This window comes from Engystomops pustulosus, chromosome 3 (genome assembly GCF_040894005.1).
Source record: "Engystomops pustulosus chromosome 3, aEngPut4.maternal, whole genome shotgun sequence".
Taxonomy (NCBI): Eukaryota; Metazoa; Chordata; class Amphibia; order Anura; family Leptodactylidae; genus Engystomops; species Engystomops pustulosus.
The window spans coordinates 195,094,957-195,119,431 of record NC_092413.1 but is presented as its reverse complement, the minus strand read 5'-3'; the positions used below and the strand labels follow the sequence as shown (position 1 = coordinate 195,119,431).

At 43.1% G+C, this 24,475-nt stretch overlaps 1 protein-coding gene across 15 annotated transcripts in view; it reads left to right on the top strand.

The window, feature by feature from the left end:
- Window positions 1-24,475, top strand: part of MYT1L (myelin transcription factor 1 like) — a 325,893-nt gene that overhangs the window by 261,757 nt on the left and 39,661 nt on the right. For all 15 annotated transcript variants that reach the window (XM_072143494.1, XM_072143493.1, XM_072143492.1 and 12 more), the window contains 5 exons: window positions 4,799-4,933; window positions 7,605-7,695; window positions 8,604-8,711; window positions 9,168-9,379; window positions 13,423-13,673. In XM_072143494.1, coding sequence (XP_071999595.1) covers window positions 4,799-4,933; window positions 7,605-7,695; window positions 8,604-8,711; window positions 9,168-9,379; window positions 13,423-13,673 — 797 coding nt within the window. The remainder of the gene's footprint in view (window positions 1-4,798; window positions 4,934-7,604; window positions 7,696-8,603; window positions 8,712-9,167; window positions 9,380-13,422; window positions 13,674-24,475) is intronic.

The following is a 24,475-nucleotide window of genomic DNA, read 5'->3' as shown; positions in this document are numbered from 1 at the left end:
AGCACCACACCAAAGAAAATAAATGAGGGGGATGTCTTTGGCAGGGCTGGCTCCAGGTTTCACCAGGCTCTTGGGCGACAGAGCCTCAATGGGTCCTTATGCAGAAAACTCACGTAGTGGAAAGTATTCATTATATACTGCCTTGTCACCCCCATGGATTATTTATATGCACCCCAATGAATTAATGATATGCAGCCCTCTTACCCCATGGATTATATGCAACTGCCTTGCCCCCCATGGATAAATTATATACAGCACAGCCCCCTCTCCACCCATAGATTAATTATATGCAACCCTCCTCAATGCCCATTATATGCAGCCCCCCTCCCCCCATTGATTGTATGCAGCCCCCTCCTTACCCCCATTCATTATATGCAGCCCCCTCCTTACCCCCATTCATTATATGCAGCCCCTTACTCGCCTCTATTTATTATATTCAGCCCCTCTTCACCCACCATGGACTAGTAAATGTGAAAAGTAAAAATAAAAAAGTGATACTCACACTAGGGCTTGTCATGCAAGGAACGCCGCTTTACGGCACCAGCACTCGGTACGGCCAGGCTGCTATGGACGGAGATGTGCCCTCACGTGGGCCCAACAAGCAGCTGTGTGCACCGGCACTTGCCTGAGCTTGAGGGGGCACAAAGGGGGACATGGTATGTCACAGGTCCCAAGTCCGGCTTCCCAGGGGGTCATATGACTCACATGACCCACGACTCCCTGTGGGAAACTTTATCATGCTAAGTATAATATGGGTGACCCTGTTTAAGTTTTCTATTAGTGGGCAACACAAACATATGTAGTACCACTTTTGGGGTTACATAGGGAGGAGTGAATATCTAATGATGTTTACTGTTCAACATGTTAATAATTATTGCTCCTCGAATAATTTAAACCTTCTATATTGGCCAGTATATAGCACAAGCACCTATTTAGAAATTAGGCCAATTTACACATGAAAATAAAGTGACAACGTCTTTATTGAGTATATACATTACAGATATATATTAAAATACAAGATAAAACGGGGGAAGGGAAATAATGCAGGTATCGGAATGAGGGTTCTCCTACAATAGCAGCAACAATGTCATCATTTGCATGTACCCTTTTATTTGGCACCATATTACTTTGTTAAGGTACAAATGTCAATAATTGTATTTGATATGGATTTTCTTTTATATATACTTGACCATAATTGACACGGCACTCAGTTAAACTGTTTCATAGTCTCTTATATGCATAATGGGCTTGCAGGTCACCTCGCACGCGCACGGTACGATGTCCCCGTCTCTTGTCTGAGGGTTCGCCCCAGCTGACTGCCCCGGAGTGACGTCAGCGTCACGTGACGGGTCATGTGAGCGGGGACGGACCTCGGGCAGGAGGCGGCGCGTCTCCGTGCGACGCGCGCCCAATAGTTCCGCCGGGATTACATTTTGGAGTCCACAGGTGAGGGTCCGTGCAGCCCATAGGCTACAAGGCTCATATATACTCAATCTTGTCAGTAACACACACATTCCCCCAGACGAAGGCTAGCGCCGAAACGCGCGTTGGGGATCATCCGGTCCGTGGGACACTTGGGACATACCAAACACTAGGGGTAAGCAATGTTTTCTCCGCCTTTCTGAACGCACCTTGGCTCAATATGTAGACATATACCTGCACCTTCTCTTAATATGCACTAGCACTTTGACTGGCCTGTTGAGACACTGTGGCAATCTATTATTTGCATTGTGCACTTTATGATATTAAGTGATAGTGATATGCACTAGCACTTTGACTGGCCTGTTGAGACATTCTGGCGATCTATTATTTGCATTGTGCACTTTATGATATTAAGTGATACCTCCGCCCCCCCCCCCCACTGATGTGCCCACGGTTATCTGACTTATCCATTGTGATGAATTTCCATCTTCACCCTCATTCCGATACCTGCATTATTTCCCTTCCCCCGTTTTATCTTGTATTTTAATATATATCTGTAATGTATATACTCAATAAAGACGTTGTCACTTTATTTTCATGTGTAAATTGGCCTAATTTCTAAATAGGTGCTTGTAACACAAACATATGCTAGAATAATACTGCAACCCCTTGTTGCATTATTTTTCTTACTCTCCATCGAATACTTTTGCCAGTTTTGACATGACAAAGCACCCAGCAGTTTGTCATGAAATGCATCTGAATGTCATTTTATTTCATTTGTTTGTTTTTATAAAATACTGTCTTATCAACTACTGTTTAGAAATTAATGATTTTTTTCTTATAAATGCCCATCCCCATTACTGGGCTACAAAGGCCAGCTCCATTGAAAGGTCCACTTTTTTCCTTGTCCATGATGGGAAATTAGTGGCCAACTTGGGTCTCTTTGATTTGTCAGTTTTGTTAGAGGGACATGCACCCCAGAGCTTATGGTGGGCTATAGCCCTAGATGCTAACCTTAGTTGTGACCCTTCCATTACCCTATACCAGTGGTGGCGAACCTATGGCACTGGTGCCAGAGGTGGCACTCTGAGCCATTTCTGTGGGCACTCAGGTCATCAGCCCAGGACAGAGTTCACCAAATCCACCAAGTCTGAGGCAACTTAAGAGATGCTGCAATCAGCGCTATTTTAAAGCAACACTTCATTGGCTGTTAGGAACTGCGGGAAAAGTGAGAAGGTGTTGACAGAACTGCAATATCTTTGGAGATCCTCCTGCTGGACCAATCATTTTTCCTCTACAGAGAGACCCTGGAGAGAAGCTACAAGGAGAGTCTGAATTCGCTCTCTTTCTCTCAACTGTATTGGTGGCCTCAGGGGGGGGGGGCGATAGAATTGAAAGATGTGGATGAACAGGTAGCAATAAGTTACTGCTTAAAATGCCATGTTGGCACTTCCCGGTAAATAAGTGGATTTTGGTTGTAGTTTGGGCACTCTGTCTCCAAAAGTTTCGCCATCACTGCCCTATACCAAGTTTTACATTAAATTTGTTGAATCAAAATTTTGGAACTGAGTATAACATAGAGTGGTGTAAGTGTAAATGTAGCCCATGTATAATTGATGTGTTCTGCTGCTGAGGTTTCTACTATGATGTTTCCGCCAGTGAAAAGAACGACCTCTTCCAAATGTACCCCCTGGACATGTAATTTATACTACAAAGGTCATCCTAGGAATAGTGTTTAACAACTAATTTATGGCTTTTATTAATCATGCAAGGAAGGTGACATCTAGAACGTCTTCTTTATTACATCTGTCAAAATGAAGGCTTTTATGTCATGGTGAAATATGTTTCTATATATGCTTCCGGCAACTTCTGTGCATCCTTGTGAATCCTACTGGAGGATTCGACCTGATCTTCAACAGTTATGTAAAGTCAAGTCATCAACATAGATAGATACACCTTTACTTCTTTTATTGCTTTTGCTATTTCGATCTATGCTTAACCTGTTCTTGTTAACCTGTCCTGTGCAATATGTAAAATTAGATGCTTTATAAGATAAGATGAGTCAAAAAGTCTTTAACATCTGGGGCTTCAGAAAATTAAAGGGGTTTTCCGGGAATACGAATATCTGATACAAAAACCCATAATGCTATAAATAAATGAATACAACAGAACTCAGTGTCATTAATCAGAAATTGGCCCTTATATAGTTTGATTTTGTGATTCACAAAATTTTATAGGCTTTCTAAAGTATACGGAGTTATCACCAAGATGGTCGCCATCTATAACTACAAGTCCCATGACCCCGCAGTTTGGAGTAACAGCTCCTTCCTCTTACGCTCTGCTCCCAGTTCTGATGTAACAGACTGTCCTGCCCTCTTACCATTGTCACACCACAACACTGGCCATACTGAATGCACTGCAAGCAACCAATTACATCCAAACATAGTTATGGTCACATGACCTGCCCTGGCATGTGCGTGACATGTGATGTGGACATGAGACCAGCAGCCAACTCTTTGTCGTTTGTGCCCTCCACAGGGATAAAGACAGAGGACTGCTTAAAGGGCCAGTAGCATTTTGATTATCCATCATAGTGTATGTCAACAATATATTTTTGCTAAGAGAAGCAACATTTTAAATACCTAATTACATATTAGCTTATATTTTAATGACCCATTTGAATATATATTATGTTTATTCATAGAATACCCCTTAGATATACAATGGGGAGAATTCATTAATGTGTCACATGGTCAGACACTCGACAACACCGGTCTATAAGTAGTAGTAGTATAAGACACGTTTTACATTTAGACCTGCTTTTAGCTGTGCATGGTGCATCCTCCATATTTATCTCCGGAGATTATCTCCCATTGTCTTTATTGTTGTTCCTCAACCAATGCGACAGTTCCCCCTTATCTTTATTACCTAGTTCCTCAACCACACCAGAATTGCCTAAACATAACTCCTCAGCCTATCAGTGGCTGCATCAGTGAGCCATCACAGGAAGTGATTGGCTGAATAGGCATGTACGGGTACTTCCTGTGTGTGTCAGAGCAAAAGGATGTAAAGACCAGCAGAGAACTGAACTCTATCAGATAAGGAGCAGTGGAATAATTTAGAGGTGTGTCTAGCTTTTTTTATTTTCCCAAAGTATTTTTTGGAGGTTTAAACTCCAGTGATTACACCATAACATTTTCAGTCATACATATTTTTTGCTTTACTTTTGCTTTAAATGGTCAAGGACTTGAATGATCTATATATTATCAGAGGAAATTATTGCATGCGGTCTACAGTAGGAACCAGGTCCTGTGCTGTGACTAAAATGTATATATTGACATTTTTTATAACTATATTTTTGGTTTTTAACACATAGATCCCTCACGGAATGAGAAGAAAGAGAGCAAATGTCCAACACCCGGCTGCGATGGCACAGGTCATGTGACTGGTTTATATCCCCACCATCGGAGTTTATCAGGTTGCCCACACAAAGACAGGGTACCTCCAGAAAGTAAGTTATATAGCAACAGTTATTGTAGTGTGATTAAAGAGGTTGAGTTAAGATTACCGTATGCAATCCGATATAAGACAAGTTTTTCAGAACAAGTTTTTTGTCACTTGGCTTATACACGAATATGTAAAAATAATAAATTTATATACCTACCCTCCAGCGATCCCCACAGACCCTCTTCTCCTCACCTCTCCTTTATAGCTCTTTGCCCCTTGTCTCAGTTCTTTGTGGCTCCTCCTGGCATTGCAAGAAGAGGCATGTCTCTGCCTGCACCACCAGTAGGAGCCTCAAAAAGCCAGGAAGAGTGTCGAGGAGAAGAGATGCTGATGATGATGTGAGGAGCCAAGCTGTGACATTTTACTATAAAGTTGGCCATGCTGAAACATTTTATTATAAAGGTGAACATGCTGGAAATTTTATCATAAAAGTGGCCATGCTGAAACATTTTATTATAAAGGTGGCTATGCTGGGACATTGTATTATGAAGGGGGCCATGCTGGCCATTCAATTTCTGAGGGGGCCATGCTGGGTATTGTAATCGAGTCAATACATTTTCCTGGTAATTTGTGGTAAAATTAGGTACGTTAGGTCAGCTTATATTCGAGTATTTAGGGTACATTGCTTTATCAAACAACACCAATAACTGCTTTCATACATTTTGGTATTGTTTTGGTGTAAAATTTATGATCATTAATTTTTAGATATAACCCCTACAATGCACACTCTATTCATAACAATGCCTTATAGACAACTTTACCAGTGATTCTGAGATTTTCTAGTCTTTCTTGGATTTCTAGTGTTTGGACTGTCAATTGTTCACATGCCCTATTTGCACAGGAGTCTTACGGACCCCTTGTTCATGTGATTCCTGGGAGTCTCAATGTGTGGTCTACCATGATTAAGACATTTATTTATTGTCTTGTTTTTCGTGGAAAAACCCAAAAGCAGAAGTTTTTTTCCAACAATTTGTGTAAAAATAATTCTATCTCTTTCTCTCTGCCTTTTTGACCCAAAACTAAAAGTTCATTCCAAATATTTTCCTTTCATGACATGTTAATGTGAACAATAGGACATCACAGGAAGAAGTGGGCAAGTTAAAGATTCCTTTCCCCCTCTTCATAGACCAAAAGTGTTAAAACCTGAAGTGTTCCTGGCAGTCAGACATACACCAATTTACCTCTAGGTATCTGGTACTTCACTGAATTCAATGCCTATTGACTGGCTGTAGACTCCAGGCATATCACTCAATGTAACAAACACCCATGTAAAGCTTATCCTCAGTTTGGAAAAGTTGTGCTATAGAAAGGCCAATGTCTGAATTTTCACACAATATATGAAATTTAATTTAAGCGTTCAATATTTCATTAAGCAAATAGTTTTGGCATTTTTTTTTAAATGTCCTGCTCTAAGGAATGTAATCCCCATACACCTATCATCTGTGAAATCCTGCACTAGTGAATTGTTGCAATCATAACTGTTGATGGTTAAGATTCAATGTGTAGCAAGTGCACATAAATCAGTTCTACTAGATGACATTTAATCAGGTAAAAAGAGCAAGAGTTAGGATCTGAAAATCACAAGAATCCAATTGTGATGTCTAGGCACCCAAAACAGCCGGCCTTGCAGACCTTACCAAAGTGGCCTAACGAAGGACAACCAGGAAACTTGCACCAAATCACATGCACCAAAGCATAATTAGTGCAATGGGGGTCAAAAACTAGTCCATATGGTCTACTCCCATTGAAGAACTACTGAAAATTGTATCAAAATTAAAGGAGTTACCCCCTCCCCTACAGCCAGCGATTGACTACAGTTGTCATATGTCCTATGAGAACCCATCTATTTTTGGATTAAAGTGATGTGGAATTATGTGATTCTTTTTGAGAATGGAGACACCATTGAGTTCATTTTCAGTTCAAAAATATTTCTTTCGATTGGTTCAAAACCACAGATGCTGGTTATGATCCAATGGTTTTAGGACACGTAGAGGAACGCAGCTTGACAAATAACTACAGGTCAGTTAGACTACCCCAGTCCAACATCGAAAGTGCCTAAATTAGACTACGGAAAAACAGAAGAACAAGTTCTAGTTTGATGAATTATGTTTTCGATTACATCGTTTGGTTAGTAGATAGATTGATCTAGGACACACTATGAGAAGAAGGAAAAATGGTGGACTCAATGTCCTGCTCTGGGTAATATTGTTCTAGGAAACTTTGGGTTGTGGTATTCCTGATTATATAAAGAGTATTGTGACATGTTCTTCTAAGTCAATATTGTTGCAGACAACGTATATAAGTAAATATTCCTTACTAGCAGTGGGAGGGGTCATGGAAAACAAGTGGGAACCATGGAGGGCTACCCTACAAATTACAAAGCTTAATGGATCTTTTGCTAATCTCTTGGTGGCAGTGGCATCTTCAGAAGGTCATCCATCTCTCAAAAATGTTGTGTAGGGTACAGTGTTTTGAAATATTACAAAGTCTTCCAGACTATAAATATATTACTAGACTAGACTATTAATGTATATAAATATTGCATTAAAAAAAATGACTATATTAGGAAGTGTCCGACTTAACTAGAAAACTATATGGTAACAATCGTTTTAGTGGCTTCAGGCATGGAATATCAATAGTATAACAATCTCTTTCTCTTTTCTTCTTCTGCCAAGTTCTTGCCATGCATGAAAATGTTCTTAAGTGCCCGACACCAGGTTGCACCGGGAGAGGCCACGTAAACAGCAACAGGAATTCTCACAGAAGGTAGGCACAGCGTCGCTGGAACTGCTACAGACGGACATTTCTACTGCACCAGCACTTTCTGGTAGTCCCACTTGAATTGCAGAGATGACAGCTGGTGCTTACGTTGCTTTCTTAAACTACTGAAAAGTTTCCGTTTGTCACATAACAAGATCAAGAAATGTGTGATCTAGGGATTTTTTTGGCATAGAGTGAAAACTTTTTCCTGACTGCTGCCCTTCATAGAGGCTGCAATAGACGTCTGTTTTTTTATATATTTTTTTTAAGAAGAGAACATATTATATGACTGGTTTTAAAAATATTTCTTGGAAGTAAGAGAAATTCTAGTATTAATATTCAACAATTACAATGGGTTCTGGGGTAGGCTTAGAATCACCATGGTACACAATAGGGGGTTTAGAGATTTCCAGTATTACTGGGATCTGTATGTACACAGACAAAACTATATTATACAGATATCAGATATCACTGCTAAAAAGTCTCACAGAACTATATACACCTCTTCATTAATCTGGTGTAAAAAGCCTGATTCATGACTTGGGACTTTTGCAAAAAAGTCTCTTAAAAAGTCTCACAGTCACTCCAGTCCCCTGCTGGTGTATGCGCTGGGACTTTTTATGCATTTTGCAACTTTTTTAAGACTTTTTTTAAAAAATCCCAGAGCGAAAATAGACCATAAGAACATTTATTAAGGGGCCAAAGCTACTTTGATGAATGGGATGGGTAGCAGAGCTCCAAAATTAGACATAGAACTGTCCCAAGGAGCCGACTAATGGTAAATAACCCCCCATACTGTGCATATATATAAAATGGATAAATAGATAAAGAGATACATTATAGATAAAGATAGAGTGGAAACATAATACAGAAGATATAATTGATTTAATATAGTAAATCTTTTTATTTTACAGTCTTTCAGGATGTCCTATTGCTGCTGCAGAGAAACTAGCAAAAGCTCAAGAAAAACATCAAAGTTGCGATGCATCAAAATCCAGTCAAGCCTCCGATCGTGTTTTAAGGTCGGTAAATCAATGTAAAATTATTATTGATAAACTAATATTATATAAAATAGTATTATAAACATGTAAGGTAGAATTCTACAGATTCTAGGTTCCAAAAAAATAAATAAATAAAGGCCAGGGTCCTAAATAAAGTCAGACATTTTTAACATTTTTAAAATCTCTTTGGAAAGTGGGGTCACTTTGGAAGGTGCAGCTGTTTACCCAAACTATTCCTTGTCCTGTGTGGGAGAAGTGGCACTGTACTTTCTAACGATTCCTAGCTATAAGCATGAATACCCACCCTATTGGTTTTATTGGTTTTAGCACTGAATTAGGAGTAGAGGGGGACGTGAAGCAAAAGTAGGTCAGCCCTTCATTTAGTATTTATTCACTTTGCACCACCTTTGTTGTGTTCCGCTAATTCTATCATTTCAATACCAAACTGCTCTTCATTCCACTAATTTTGTGTTTTAGGCCTATGTGTTTTGTAAAGCAATTAGAAATTCCACAGTACGGTTACAGGAACAATGTATCAACGACCACACCTCGCTCCAACTTGGCCAAGGAACTGGAGAAATATTCAAAGACTACATTTGAATATAGCAATTATGAAAACCATGCATATGGAAAGAGGGCTATAGCTCCAAAGGTGCAGTCCAGGGATATATCTCCAAAGGGATATGATGGTGAGTGGCCTTATTAGTTTACAACAATATAGAAATATTAGTGATTATTATACAATACTTTTACTTAAATTTTACTTTTAGAGCTATTGGGCCAGATGTATCACTTGTTTTTTTCTGTTGTTTTTGCGCCTTTTCATATTGTCGCACTCTTTTTGCACTAGTTTTGCGACTACACACCAAACCAAAACAAAAATAACCATATTTTACTCATTTATCCTACCAATCCAGATGTTTTGGTGCACCTAATAATATTCTTCATTAGCAATTGTTCATTCAGGCGAAAAACTGGCGCAAAAACACTCCAGCCCGAAGGTGGCCTAAACTGAAAGGCAACACAGTGGGGGTCATTTACTAAGCGCCCGATTCGCGTTTTACCGACGCGTTACCCGACTATTTCCGATTTGCGATGATTTTCCCTGTATTGCCCCGGGATTTTGGCGCATGCGATCGGATTGTGGCGCATCGGCACTGCCATGCACGCGACGGAAATCGGGGGGCGTGACTGAACGAAAGCCCAACGGATTCGGAAAAACCGCAGCATTTAAAAAAAAAAAGTGTCACGGGACTCGCGCTTACCTTCACCAGGTATAGGCTCGTGCATTCCGGCGGACCTCAGAGAACTTCAGCGCAGCAGTGACATCTGGTGGACGGCGGAGGAACTACCTTAGTGAATCGCCGGAAGACCCGAATCCACCATACAGAACGCGTCACTGGATCGGGAATGGGCCGGGTAAGTAAATCTGCCCCAGTGTGATAAATGTCCCCCACTGAGCTCCTGTGCAGAGCAGCTTATCCCCAGCAGCAGAACTCAGCAGACACTACAGACGTTACCTGCAGCCTCTGTTTACAGTTAATGACCTTCTATTTACAAACAATCTGCAAAAGCAGCAGCTCAGAGCAGGACAGGAGAGAAGTTTGTAGGATTTTGCAGATACTTCAGAGAAGGGTCCCATGTAGCAGTGTCTGAAGAGGATACTGAGCAGAATTACAGGTGGGCAGCCGGAGATTAGCACTGGAGGATCGCCTCCAGGAGAAGCCACTGCTGAGGAGATCACTGGATGTAACTGCCCCAATCTAATATTGCACCTATCTTGTGCCTAAACTGCGCCTAAAGTAAATTGATAAATAAGAGGCAGGAGCTCAAGTCATCACAGATGGTTGTAGCTTGTGATAATTCTAGTGCAACAACTACACTTAAGTGCAGAAAAGTGATACATCTGGCCCATTGTTTACCACTTTGTGATACATCATTGAGGGTCATTTATCTTATCTCTCTTTTTTGGTACTACTTTGGTAATTTATTAATCACTTTTTCCTTGTGTTAAATGAGGTTTTTTTTTCAGATCTCTTTTAGAGACATTTGTTTCAATTTGTTTCTAAGTTTTCCTCAAGTATGGTTTTGTCTGGATTTTTGCGCCAAAAGAATCTTGCAAATTTTAGACAATATGAGAAGATAAATGTCATTTGCGACATTTAGCACATCTGGAATAGTAGAGAAATTTATTTTACTGATGAAAAACAAATGTTCGGCGGACCTTTCAAAATGTCCCTAAAAAGATTTAAAAATTGCAATGCGCCAAAAAAAAGTCTAAAAAAAGACAGAAAAAACTGGAAGAAAAATAAAGATAAATGACCCCCATTGTGTCATAGTTTTTTAAAATCACTGTTTAAGAACAAATGCTAAAACTGTCACTGCCTCAAGCCACCACTAGAGGGAACTTATTACATACTAGAGCACAAAGTGGACCCTTAGTAGGAACTTATCAATCAGACAACTTTCTGTTTTCCCATATCAATAGGAGAAGCTTTTTGAGGCTCAACTTTTTAAAACACTTTTCATAAATCTGCCCTTGTCTAAGCAAAATATTAAGAACTCTTTATCACAAAAACAGAGATCTGATCATCAATGAATGTTTATTAAGGAAACTAATGCAAAATGTTAGACTTATTAAAGATAGAAAACTCCTATTACTTTTGTTGATCAGCTTCCATGTGTATACAGGAAACAATATATCTGGTCATTAAATGACTCTGAGAAGCAGCACCATGGAGGACATTATATAGCACTGTACAGCATGGACTTAAAGCTGCAGCCTTGTCTCCTTTAGTCTCTTGCCCCTGTCTCCCTACAGCAGCTCATCTCCCCAGAATGCCTTTATTGGCCAGCAGATCTCTCTGTGCATATATTTATTTATGACTGATACCTTGTGGAGCATCAATGGCTATAAGACTTCCTTACTCCTACACGGTGGCCTTAATTGCCGGTCTCCGTAAGGAGAACCTTTACTATACGACCCTAGTCACAAGCCTCTCACCCAACCAAACCAGGTCTCTACGCTGTACTGAGGAGACCCAACCAGGTCGAAACAGTGATGTCTACAGTTGGGAATCTGTTCTTTCTGGAATAGATATACTGGTTTGGTTTTAATCCTGCATCATGTCAGGCCTCTTGTAGGTCATGCTTGATGTCTAGGGAGCTAAAAGAGGTGTAGTTTTCCTTATCCTATCCTGGAAAACTTTGCATATATTCCCAGAATCCCCCTAGTGGAGCATCCATGGCTATAAGAATCCACACGCCTACATGGTGGCCTTATTTGGCACACAAGGAGAATTCTTACTTCCCGACATGGAGAAATAGACTTTTTCTCATTTTCATGTGCACTATTGATTGATTGAAAAGACAAGTTTAATTATTCTTAAAGTTATATCTTCCCCATCATCACAAGGTCTAAGGTACATAACTGTAAAGGCAGACTGAAGCACTTCTTCTCCTAGTGAGTCTCAATAGTGGCCATAAGAGCCAGGGAAAACCAGTTTGTCATTATGTCAGGACATCAGATGGAATATCCAGACCTTACTAGGAGCAAAGTTGAAGTTTTCCGACCTTGAGTCTCATGGTAGGGTCTAGATGCCCTGAGAATAGATCATTGATACATACATGGCTTATAATGTGTAAGCAGTGGCGTAACTAGAAGCTGGTGGGCCCCAGTGCAAAGTCTGTGTCAGGCCCCGACTATAATGTATGGTTTATAGTAATAGTCTTCTCATATGGGAAAGTGACACCATAAGGGCCCCCTAAACCTCCTGGGCCCAGGTGCGATCGCAACCTCTGCACCCTCTAAAGTTACGCCCCTGTGTGTAAGACTAATTTAGTGAAATCCTGTCAGCAGTTTTTAGGACTGTAAACCACTGTCCATATGACTATATATTTTAGCATTTTTAACCTGACCATCCCAAGACTTTGAAAGATGAGTAATGACCATAATGAGAACTATGGAATTATCTTTTAGCTATTGTAAATGCTAAAAAGAATCCAATGGATGGACAGAATTGGAATTGATAGGTTTGTGACACTAACCCACTGCTATATAAGGACATGTTAGTGGTTAATAGCCCCCATTATGACTGGTGGCTTCACTATAGTCATTTTAGTGAGCTACTGCAGCCATAGGATACATGGAGACCCGATTCATTATGGCAAAAGGTTCCCAATGACCCGTTACCTACAATGGATCCTACATAGGTCATTATCCTTGCATGTGAATGTTGGATTTACCAGACCAAACCTACAACTGATGAACTGAATTCAACATGTCTGTTCAGTTCAGTAGTTGTAGGTTCGGTCAGGTAAATCCCGCACATGCATGGAGCAAGTATGTGGAAACAAACTTTCTTGAGGGCATTGGGCCTAAAAGAGGTTAACACATATTGGTCTATTAACTTCTTAAAGTGGAATATAACAAGAAACACAAATTTACAGTCAATTACAAAACCAATCTGAATAAGATTTCAGGTGTACAATATTTTTCCTTGTACTTCAGTATTGTTTGCCTCCTACCAGGCTGAGGTGACCTTTGACTTCTTTTGTGGATGTTGAAATTCAGAATTCCACAAGAGAAGAAGAGATAGGTTATCCACCTGGGCTCGAAAACATTCAGCAAGCGAGAGCAAGCCCTTGTATTAAATGAAGACAGTGTGAGATCTCTGTCGAGAATTCCTGTTGTCTTGAAATTATCGATTTAATACATGTTTTTTCTCCGCAGCTAAACGTTACTGTAAGAACTCCAGCCCAACAAGCAGCACAACGAGCAGCTATGCCCCCAGCAGCAGCAGTAGCAATATGAGTTGTGGTGGAGGAAGCAGCGCCAGCAGTACGTGTAGCAAAAGCAGCTTCGATTACTCCCATGATATGGAAGCCGCACACATGGCTGCCACCGCAATCCTGAACCTATCAACTCGCTGCAGGGAGATGCCACAAAACCTCTCGACCAAACCTCAAGATCTCTGCAACAGGGTAAATAAGTCCTACATGTGCACCTACAGTAAAGTAGTCAATGACATGCAAAGGGATATCTATTTTAGAAAAGTAGGTTAGAAGATTATTCTTGAAAACAAATAGATGAAACTGATCAACGAGGCCCAAGTAATTTACTAACAGTATGACTCGCCTCTACCAATCCCCTACTATTGACCCAACCCCACTGCTCTCTACTTCCTGTGTGACATCTTGACATACAGGAAGTGATTGGTAATCCATCCATGAGCCTCCTACTAAGCTGTAAATGCATGTTTAGTTGATCATCCAAACAGGTGAATGGCCACCTAATGTCTATGGTGCAATCCTTTAGATATAATTGGGGATCAGTCGTACTGGTAAAGAAAGTGGCACCCACTACATCTCATCTATGTACCATGTAAAGGGCATCCATCAAAGCATGTCCACAAAAGTTCTTCTTGAATTCATTACAGATGTGAAAACTGTTTATGATCGCTGCTATGATCACGTTTGCAATTGCAGGTCCATTGTCTGATGACTTGACCCTTTCTTAGTTCTATCATCCTCTGTGTTGACCCTGTGTTTCCAAAAACCTTGTGTGAATTAAAATCCCCACTTCTACAATCTTGTATCTTCTTCCAACCTACCTTGAGTGGTTGCAACTATGTGTGCATGTGTGGATCTGAAATGTGCTAAAAATTGTGTACACACCAAAAAACATTGAAAAATATTGGCTATAGCATGGGGGCAGCTGTTGGCCAAACATATGGCCAGTTTCACTTTTTAGGCGGAACAAAGTCTCATTCCTGGTAAAGATGAAAGAGATCAAATTCAGAATAAAAAGAGTATAAAATATAAAAACTATGGGGGAGATTTATCAAGCTGCCTAAGATTAAGAATGTGCTTACATGCCCAGGGCAACCAATCACAGCTCAGTTTTCATTTTACAAGTGCTTGTGAATATTTTTAAGGGGAGTATGATAATTCTTTCTTGTCTACATATTAAGACAGGTCGATTATTAGAAGATGATATATGGCCACTAGAGTATAGATACAGATGAGATAAAATTCTTACAAGCTTTGCAGTTGCCATTGTAGCTTTAGATTGTTGCTCTCTCCATGACAACCCCAGCGCAAGCGCAATATTTACATTACATATAACTGGCACAAGCAAACAATTATTTATGTTCATCTCAAAATATTTGCACTGCTTTGATACATTTTAGAAAAAAAGGATAAAATCCACCAAAAGAAAAATAGTGACTAAATTTATAGTAGAGACTCGTTGTGTAGCACACAAGCTCCCAAAAAATCCTCCCTGTAGTGTCCTATCTGCAGGTGGATGTTATAGAGCAGGAGGAGCTGAATAGAAATGGAGCACCACAGGCCCGGCACCAGCACCCGGCTTACCTGGGCAAGTGTCGTGCCCCGGGGTACTGGAGGGGCCCACTCGAAGAAAGATGGCAGCTGTTCCTGCGCTGCTTTGGGGGAACGAGGAAAGGTGAGTTTTCTTCTTACCCGGAGGGGGTGGGCAGTGTAGCTGAAGGGGGGGCAGTGTAGCTCAAGGGAAGGGGGGGGTTCAGTGTGTCCAAAGGAGAGGGGGAGGGGGGATACAGTGTGTCCACAGGGGGGGAGGGGGCAGTGTAGCTGGAGGGGGAGGGGGGGCAGTGTAGCTGGAGGGAGGGGACAGTGTAGCTGGAGGGAGGGGATAGTGTGGCTATGTGGGGTAGCGGCGGCAGTGTGGCTACTGGAGGGTGGCCCATGAAGGGGCCCACTGAGGCTCTATCGCCCAGGGGCCCACTAAAACCTGGAGCCGGCCCTGGAGCACCCTATGGCTTCATATCATATCAAAGTTGTAGCCTCATCACATATCTACGCTGTACAGTGTATTGTTGTTCGTATCGATAAAATGAAGAAAATTGAACAGAAAATATCCTTTCATCTCTTCAAATCCGTTCATGTGCTCAATAGCTAGCTATTAAAATGTCACTTAGTGTCAGTCAAAGTCTAAAAAGAAAAAGTGCATTATTATAGGAGCAGCCTCTTTAATTAGACGGTAGCATTACAATATGATACATCTGTATTCAGCGGATTTATTGAACACTTGAAGATGTCTTCATTGGCATTCAGGTGAATGAGCGGCTAATTTTTCATAAGAAAAGACACATGTCATGTGTGAGCACCTCTAGGTTATGTAGTCCCATTGTGTTTTGTGATATATACAGTATATATTATCATTTTTTATACTTTTTGTTGAACCTGCTTCGCTAACTGCAAAGTCTAATTAGATAAAGAGAAAGTTGCCAGACTGGCACCACTTATTGAAGTGTAAAGTATGAGAGACACTCATTGTCTTACTGTGCAGCCTCATGTCTGCTCAGTTCAGACACCATCTTTATTGTTAGACTTCTCTACATGTTGTCTATTATCAATCCATGATGCTTCAGCGCAGCGTCACATGGGCAGCTAGAGGCAGCTCCAGGGCTGCTTTCTGGGAGGACAGTGCTGTTATCCTTCTTTATGTAAGACTGTTTTTTGGAAGGCTGAGCTGTCACCCTCTACACTGTAAGAAATAAAAAAAGAGAAGATTGCACTCCCATAGAGAAGTAGATCAATCAAATGTAGTAGACAAAGCCGCAGGTTTCCCAGATCCCAAAGAGGAGGAGGTTACCTTTTGCAGGTTAGAGGGTTAGCCGGTAGTCAGAGTGCCAGCACACAGCCTAGATCCTGGAAGTCAGAATCCAGTGAAAGGTCATGGGTGAAGAACAAAAATTAGGACTTATAGGTGCCACATCTAAGATATGTTATATCAAGAAAACTTATCTGATCTTAGATGTGGCGCCTATGAGTCACAGAGGTGTGACAGAGGTGTGTCTAATAATTATAGATAATTATAGATAATTCCTGATCAAAGGAAATTTACCATCAAAATCAAGCATGGATAAACCAGATATTCATAGATTCAGGCAACTGATAAAAATATGCTAATATGCCAAGTCAGTCCTGCGTTGGGATTCAGGTCACGGTCTGGTTAGAAATTTAAATACTATATATATATCCCTATAAAATGATTAATAGTTGAGATACATTTAAGATATAGTACGTTTGTTCATAACTAGAGATGAGCGAGCACTAAAATGCTCGGGTACTCGTTATTCAAGACGAACATTTCCCGATGCTCGAGTGCTCGTCTCGAATAACGAGCCCCATTGAAGTCAATGGGAGACTCGAGCATTTTTCAAGGGGACCAAGGCTCTGCACAGGGAAGCTTGGCCAAACACCTGGGAACCTCAGAAAAGGATGGAAACACCACGGAAATGGACAGGAAACAGCAGGGGCAGCATGCATGGATGCCTCTGAGGCTGCTTAATCGCACCATTATGCCAAAACTATGGGCAACAGCATGGCCATGACAGAGTGACAGAATGAAGCTAGATATCATCTAAAACATCCAATAATTGACCCTGACACTATAGGGGACGGCATGCAGAGGCAGCGGCAGCAGCGGCAGGCTAGAGAGTGGCATGGCGACATACCCTAAATGGACTGAGGCTTCAAACCAATGGGTGGCAGAGAGGAACCAAAGGAGGTGAGCAAGAAGCGCTCAAATAATATCGGTACATAATAAAAGTTTGCCAGTATATTTTGTGGATTACACAGCAGGGTGGCGACAAAGTTAACATGGAAGCCATGAAAACAACCCAAAATTCTGCCTGACACAGCTCGTTTGATAAGGGGACCATGTATGGAGGCAGTGAACTAGTAGTAGATTAAAGGTGCTGCAGTTAAAACTATGTTAGTTGGATCTTGGCATGGAGCTGGCACTCCGCTGCCAGGCGAGCTTTTGCCAATCCAAGCCCCTGTCTCTAGGCTACTCCCCAAACAGCACTTCTAAGAACCTTTTGTATAAGATCAAGTGTAGTAGCGTTCTTATAAGTTTAGGATATGGCGGGTGAGGGGAATGTAAACAGATGCGCAAGAAGCGCTGAAATAATATTGGTAAATGATAAAAGTTTGCCAGTGTATTTTGTGGATTACACAGCAGGGTGGCGACAAAGTTAACAAGTTTGTTGTGGAATCCATGAAAACAACCCAAATTTCTGCCTGACACACCTCGTTTGATAAAGGGACGATGTATGGAGGCAGCTATATGGACGACTTTTGGAGGTAGCAATGGAGACAACGTGTGGAGGCTGCTATGGAGACAATTTAATTTGGATAGTGCCTGTATGTGGCAGTCCAAAAAAGTTTTCAAACCAGAGGAGCAGGTAGGTGGCCCTCCAGAAAAATGAAATAGATTGAGTGCCTGTATGTGGCAGTCCAAAAAAGTTTTCAAACCAGAGGAGCAGGTAGGTGGCCCTCCAGAAAAATGGAATAGATTGAGTGCCTGTATGTGGCAGTCCAAAAAAGTTTTCAAACCAGAGGAGCAGGTAGGTGGCCCCCCAGAAAAATTGAATAGATTGAGTGCCTGTATGTGGCAGTCCAAAAAACTTTTCAAACCAGAGGAGCAGGTAGGTGGCCCTCCAGAAAAATGGAATAGATTGAGTGCCTGTATGTGGCAGTCCAAAAAAGTTTTCAAACCAGAGGAGCAGGTAGGTGGCCCTCCAGAAAAATTGAATAGATTGAGTGCCTGTATGTGGCAGTCCAAAAAAGTTTTCAAACCAGAGGAGCAGGTAGGTGGCCCTCCAGAAAAATGAAATAGATTGAGTGCCTGTATGTGGCAGTCCAAAAAAGTTTTCAAACCAGAGGAGCAGGTAGGTGGCCCTCCAGAAAAATGAAATAGATTGAGTGCCTGTATGTGGCAGTCCAAAAAAGTTTTCAAACCAGAGGAGCAGGTAGGTGGCCCTCCAGAAAAATTGAATAGATTGAGTGCCTGTATGTGGCACTCCCAAAAATTGTTTAAAACAGAGGACCGGGTCGGTGGCCCTCCAGAAAAATTAAATGCATAAAGTACTATAGCTAGAGCCAGTGGGCCCTGTCAAAAAATAGCCAGTTTCCTTTGCTTTACTGTACAAAGAGGAGGAGAAGGAGGAAAATGAGGAGGAGGAGGAGTGGATAAATTATTCAGGTTGAGCTTCCTTCACCTGGTGGAGATTGGAAATTATGAGAAATCCAGGCTTTATTCATCTTAATAAGCGTCAGCCTGTCAGCGCTGTCAGTCCACAGGCGTGTACGCTTATCGGTGATGATGCCACCAGCTGCACTGAAAACCCGCTCGGACAAGACGCTAGCGGCAGGGCAGGCAAGAACCTCCAAGGCGTACAGCGCCAGTTCGTGCCACATGTCCAGCTTTGAAACCCAGTAGTTGTAGGGAGCTGTGTGATCATTTAGGACGATGGTATGGTCAGCTACGTACTCCCTCACCATCTTTCTGTAAAGATCAGCCCTACTCTGCCGAGACTGGGGACAGGTGACAGTGTCTTGCTGGGGTGACATAAAGCTGGCAAAAGCCTTGTAAAGCGTACCCTTGCCAGTGCTGGACAAGCTGCCTGCTCGCCTACTCTCCCTCGCTACTTGTCCCGCAGAACTACGTACTCTGCCGCTAGCGCTGTCAGAAGGGAAATACTGTTTCAGCTTGTGCACCAGGGCCTGCTGGTATTCATGCATTCTCACACTCCTTTCCTCTCCAGGGATGAGAGTGGAAAGATTTTGCTTGTACCGTGGGTCCAGGAGAGTGAACACCCAGTAATCGGTGCTGGAATAAATTCTTTGAACGCGAGGGTCACGGGATAGGCAGCCTAGCATGAAATCTGCCATATGCGCCAGAGTACCAACGCGTAAGAATTCACTCCCCTCACTGGCCTGACTGTCCATTTCCTCCTCCTCCAACTCCTCCAACTCCTCTTCTTCTGCCCATACACACTCAACAGTGAAGGACTCAACAATGGTCCCCTCTTGTGTCTCGCCAACATTCTCCTCCTCATCCTCCTCCACCTCCACCTCCTCCAATATGCGCTGAGAAACAGACCTAAGGGTGCTTTGGCTATCAACAAGGGAATCTTCTTCCCCCGTCTCTTGTGACGAGCGCAAAGCTTCCGACTTCATGCTGATCAGAGAGTTTTTCAACAGGCCAAGCAGCGGGATGGTGAGGCTGATGATGGCGGCATCGCCACTGACCATCTGTGTTGACTCCTCAAAGTTACTCAGCACCTGACAGATATCAGACATCCACGTCCACTCCTTATTGTAGACTTGAGGAAGCTGACTGACCTGACTACCAGTTCTGGTGGAAGTAGACATCTGGCAGTCTACAATCGCTCGGAGCTGCTGGTAAACTCTGGATAACATGGTCAGTGTTGAATTCCACCTCGTGGGCACGTCGCACAACAGTCGGTGAGCGGGCAGTTGGAGGCAGCGCTGCGCTGCCCTGAGAGTGGCAGCATCTGTGCTGGACTTCCTGAAATGCGCACAGATGCGGCGCACCTTCGTGAGCAAATCAGACAGATTGGGGTATGTCTTGAGGAAACGCTGAACTATCAGATTTAACACATGGGCCAGGCATGGCACATGTGTCAGTCTGCCGAGTTGCAGAGCCGCCACCAGGTTACGGCCGTTGTCACACACAACCATGCCTGGCTTCAGGTTCAGCGGTGCCAGCCACAGATCAGTCTGCGCCGTGATGCCCTGTAATAGTTCTTGGGCGGTGTGCCTTTTATCGCCTAGGCTCAGCAGTTTGAGCACCGCCTGCTGTCGCTTAGCGACGGCACTGCTGCTGTGCCTAGAGCTACCGACTGATGGCGCCATGCCCACGGATGGTAGTTCGGAGGAGGAGGTGGAGGAGGGGTGGGAGGAGGAGGAGGCATAGTAGGCCTGAAACACCTGGACCGAGGTAGGCCCCGCAATCCTCGGCGTCGGCAGTATATGACCAGCCGCAGGGTCAGACTCGGTCCCAGCCTCCACCAAGTTAACCCAATGTGCCGTCAGCGATATATAGTGGCCCTGCCCGGCAGCACTCATCCACGTGTCCGTGGTCAGGTGGACCTTGTCAGAAACGGCGTTGGTCAGGGCACGGATGATGTTGTCTGACACGTGCTGGTGCAGGGCTGGGACGGCACATCGGGAAAAGTAGTGGCGGCTGGGGACCGAATACCGAGGGGCGGCCGCCGCCATGAGGTTGCGAAAGGCCTCGGTCTCTACTAGCCTATAGGGCAGCATCTCCAGGCTAAGCAATCTGGAGATGTGGACATTAAGGGCTTGGGCGTGCGGGTGGGTTGCACTATATTTGCGTTTCCGCTCCAGCGTCTGGGGTATGGAGAGCTGAACGCTGGTGGATGCTGTGGAGGATCGTGGAGGCGACGATGGGGTTTTTGTGGCAGGGTCCTGGGCAGGGGGCTGACTATCAGCTGACACAGGGGAAGGAGCAGTGGTGTGCACGGCCGGAGGTGAACGGGCTTGTTGCCACTGAGTGGGGTGTTTAGCATTCATATGCCTGCGCATACTGGTGGTAGTTAAGCTATTAGTGGTGGAACCCCTGCTGATCCTGGTTTGGCAAATGTTGCACACCACAGTCCGTCAGTCATCCGGTGTTTCCTTAAAGAACCTCCAGACTTCTGAAAATCTAGCCCTCGCCGCAGGAGCCCTCGCCACGGGAGCTTCACTAGTTGACACATTTGGCGCTGATGCACCAGCTCTGGCCCTGCCTCTCCGTCTGGCCCCACCACTGCCTCTTCCAACCTGTTCTGGTCGAGGACTCTCCTCCGTCTCAGAAGCACTGTGTTCACCCGGCCTATCAACCCAGCTTGGGTCTGTCACCTCATCATCCTCCGATCCCTCAGTCTGCTCCCCCCTCGGACTTCCTGCCCTGACAACAACTTCCCCACTGTCTGACAACCGTGTCTCCTCATCGTCGGACACCTCTTTACACACTTCTTCCACTATGTCAAGAAGGTCATCATCACCCACAGACTGCGACTGGTGGAAAACCTGGGCATCGGAAAATTGCTCAGCAGCAACCGGACAAGTGGTTTGTGACTGTGGGAAGGGTCCAGAAAACAGTTCCTCAGAGTATGCCGGTTCAAATGCCAAATTTTCCTGGGAGGGGGCAGACTGGGGGGGAGGAGGCTGAGGTGCAGGAGCTGGAGGAGTGCCGATTTCGGTGACATGGGTGGACTGCGTGGAAGACTGACTGGTGGACAAATTGCTCGAAGCATTGTCGGCAATCCACGACATCACCTGTTCGCACTGTTCTGGCCTCAACAGTGCTCTACCACGAGTCCCAGTAACTTCAGACATGAACCTAGGGAGTGTAGCTCTGTGGCGTTCCCCTGCTCCCTCATAAGCAGGTGGTGTCTCACCCTGCCCAGGACCACGGCCTCTGACCACTGCAGTAGTTGGACGCCCAAGTCCCCGCCCTCATCCTCTACCCCTAGCCCTCGGGTTAAACATTTTGAAAATGAGAGTTATAACTTTAATTTTTTTTTAACTTTTTTTTGTGTTTTTTGTTTTTTTTTGTGTTTTTTAGTTTTTAAAACCAAACGATGCTATCCTATTGCTATGGCTATTTTCTAGCCAAGTATGAAAGCACACTGCTATGCCAGATGAGATGACGCTGAGTTATTAAAAAAATAAACGTAAAATAAAAAAGGAAATGGCAGACTGTGCCTAATTGAAATCCAAGCCCTAATAAATTTTCCCACTTCGGTCTTTGCGATGGATATGTGCGTCACTAAGCGCAAAACACAGCGGTCGCAAGTCTCACTACAAATTGCTCACAATTTGCTAGTAGATGCACTGCAGCAAGTACAGCCACCAGCAGATCAACCAGAAATCAAATATATATAATGCTACTGTAGGCGTAAGTAAGCCGTTTGGATTCTCCTATGGCTATTTTCTAGCCAAGTATGAAAGCACACTGCTATGCCAGATGAGATGACGCTGAGTTATTAAAAAAATAAACGTAAAATAAAAAAGGAAATGGCAGACTGGGCCTAATTGAAATCCAAGCCCTAATAAATTTTCCCACTTCGGTCTTTGCGATGGATATGTGCGTCACTAAGCGCAAAACACAGCGGTCGCAAGTCTCACTACAAATTGCTCACAATTTGCTAGTAGATGCACTGCAGCAAGTACAGCCACCAGCAGATCAACCAGAAATCAAATATATATAACGCTACTGTAGGCGTAAGTAAGCCGTTTGGATTCTCCTATGGCTATTTTCTAGCCAAGTATGAAAGCACACTGCTATGCCAGATGAGATGACGCTGAGTTATTAAAAAAATAAACGTAAAATAAAAAAGGAAATGGCAGACTGTGCCTAATTGAAATCCAACCCCTAATAAATTTTCCCACTTCGGTCTTTGCTATGGATATGTGCGTCACTAAGCACAAAACACAGCGGTCGCAAGTCTCACTACAAATTGCTCACAATTTGCTAGTAGATGCACTGCAGCAAGTACAGCCACCAGCAGATCAACCAGAAATCAAATATATATAACGCTACTGTAGGCGTAAGTAAGCCGTTTGGATTCTCCTATGGCTATTTTCTAGCCAAGTATGAAAGCACACTGCTATGCCAGATGAGATGACGCTGAGTTATTAAAAAAATAAACTTAAAATAAAAAAGGAAATGGCAGACTGTGCCTAATTGAAATCCAACCCCTAATAAATTTTTCCACTTCGGTCTTTGCGATGGATATGTGCGTCACTAAGCGCAAAACACAGCGATCGCAAGTCTCACTACAAATTGCTCACAATTTGCTAGTAGATGCACTGCAGCAAGGACAGCCACCAGCAGATCAACCAGAAATCAAATATATATAACGCTACTGTAGGCGTAAGTAAGCCGTTTGGATTGTCCTATGGCTATTTTCTAGCCAAGTATGAAAGCACACTACTATGCAAGATGAGATGACACTGAGTTATTAAAAAAATAAACGTAAAATAAAAAGTAAATGGCAGACTGTGCCTAATTGAAATCAAACCCCTAATAAATTTTCCCACTTTGGTGTTTGAGGTAGATATGTGTGTCACTAAGAGCTAAACACAACGGTAGCAAGTCCCCCTGCAAATTCCTCACAATATGGTACTAGTTGCACTACTAGTGCCAGCAAGCCCAGCCACAAGCAAACAAAAAAAAAAAGTATAACGTTATTGTAGCCCTAAGAAGGGCTGTTGGGTTCTTGTAGAATCACTCCTGCCTAACACTATTCTAATAGAACACCCTAACGCTTTCCCTGACCGGCAGCAGCTCTCTCCCTAGCGGCATCCAGACACAGAATGATCCGAGCAGCGCAGGCAGGGGCTAGTCTATCCCAGGGTCACCTGATCTGGCCAGCCAACCACTGCTATCGACGTGTAAGGGTACCACGTCATGCTGGGTGGAGTGCAGAGTCTCCTGGCTTGTGATTGGCTCTGTTTCTGGCCGCCAAAAAGCAAAACGGCGGGAGCTGCCATTTTCTCGAGCGGGCGAAGTATTCGTCCGAGCAACGAGCAGTTTCGAGTACGCTAATGCTCGAACGAGCATCAAGCTCGGACGAGTATGTTCGCTCATCTCTATTCATAACTGATACATTGAAATAATCATCAAACAAATGATCATATTTCATTGCATTTTTTTCTTTATGTAGTAATCTATTATTTAGTACTGTGCAAACTACATTCACGGCTGACTGCTACATAGAAATCCCCTGCGTAGGTTTAGATGGGTATCCCAGGTTAATTAATGTATATTGATGACCAAATCATCTGTAATAAAACAGCAATTTGCACCCTGCCTCCAATGGTTGTGAAAGTAGCAAAGTTAATACCCGTAAGTTAAAGCATATTAAAACTTTCAAAAAAAATTTGCATACTCAATAGTGAGTGTGTGGCGAGTAGCCCTA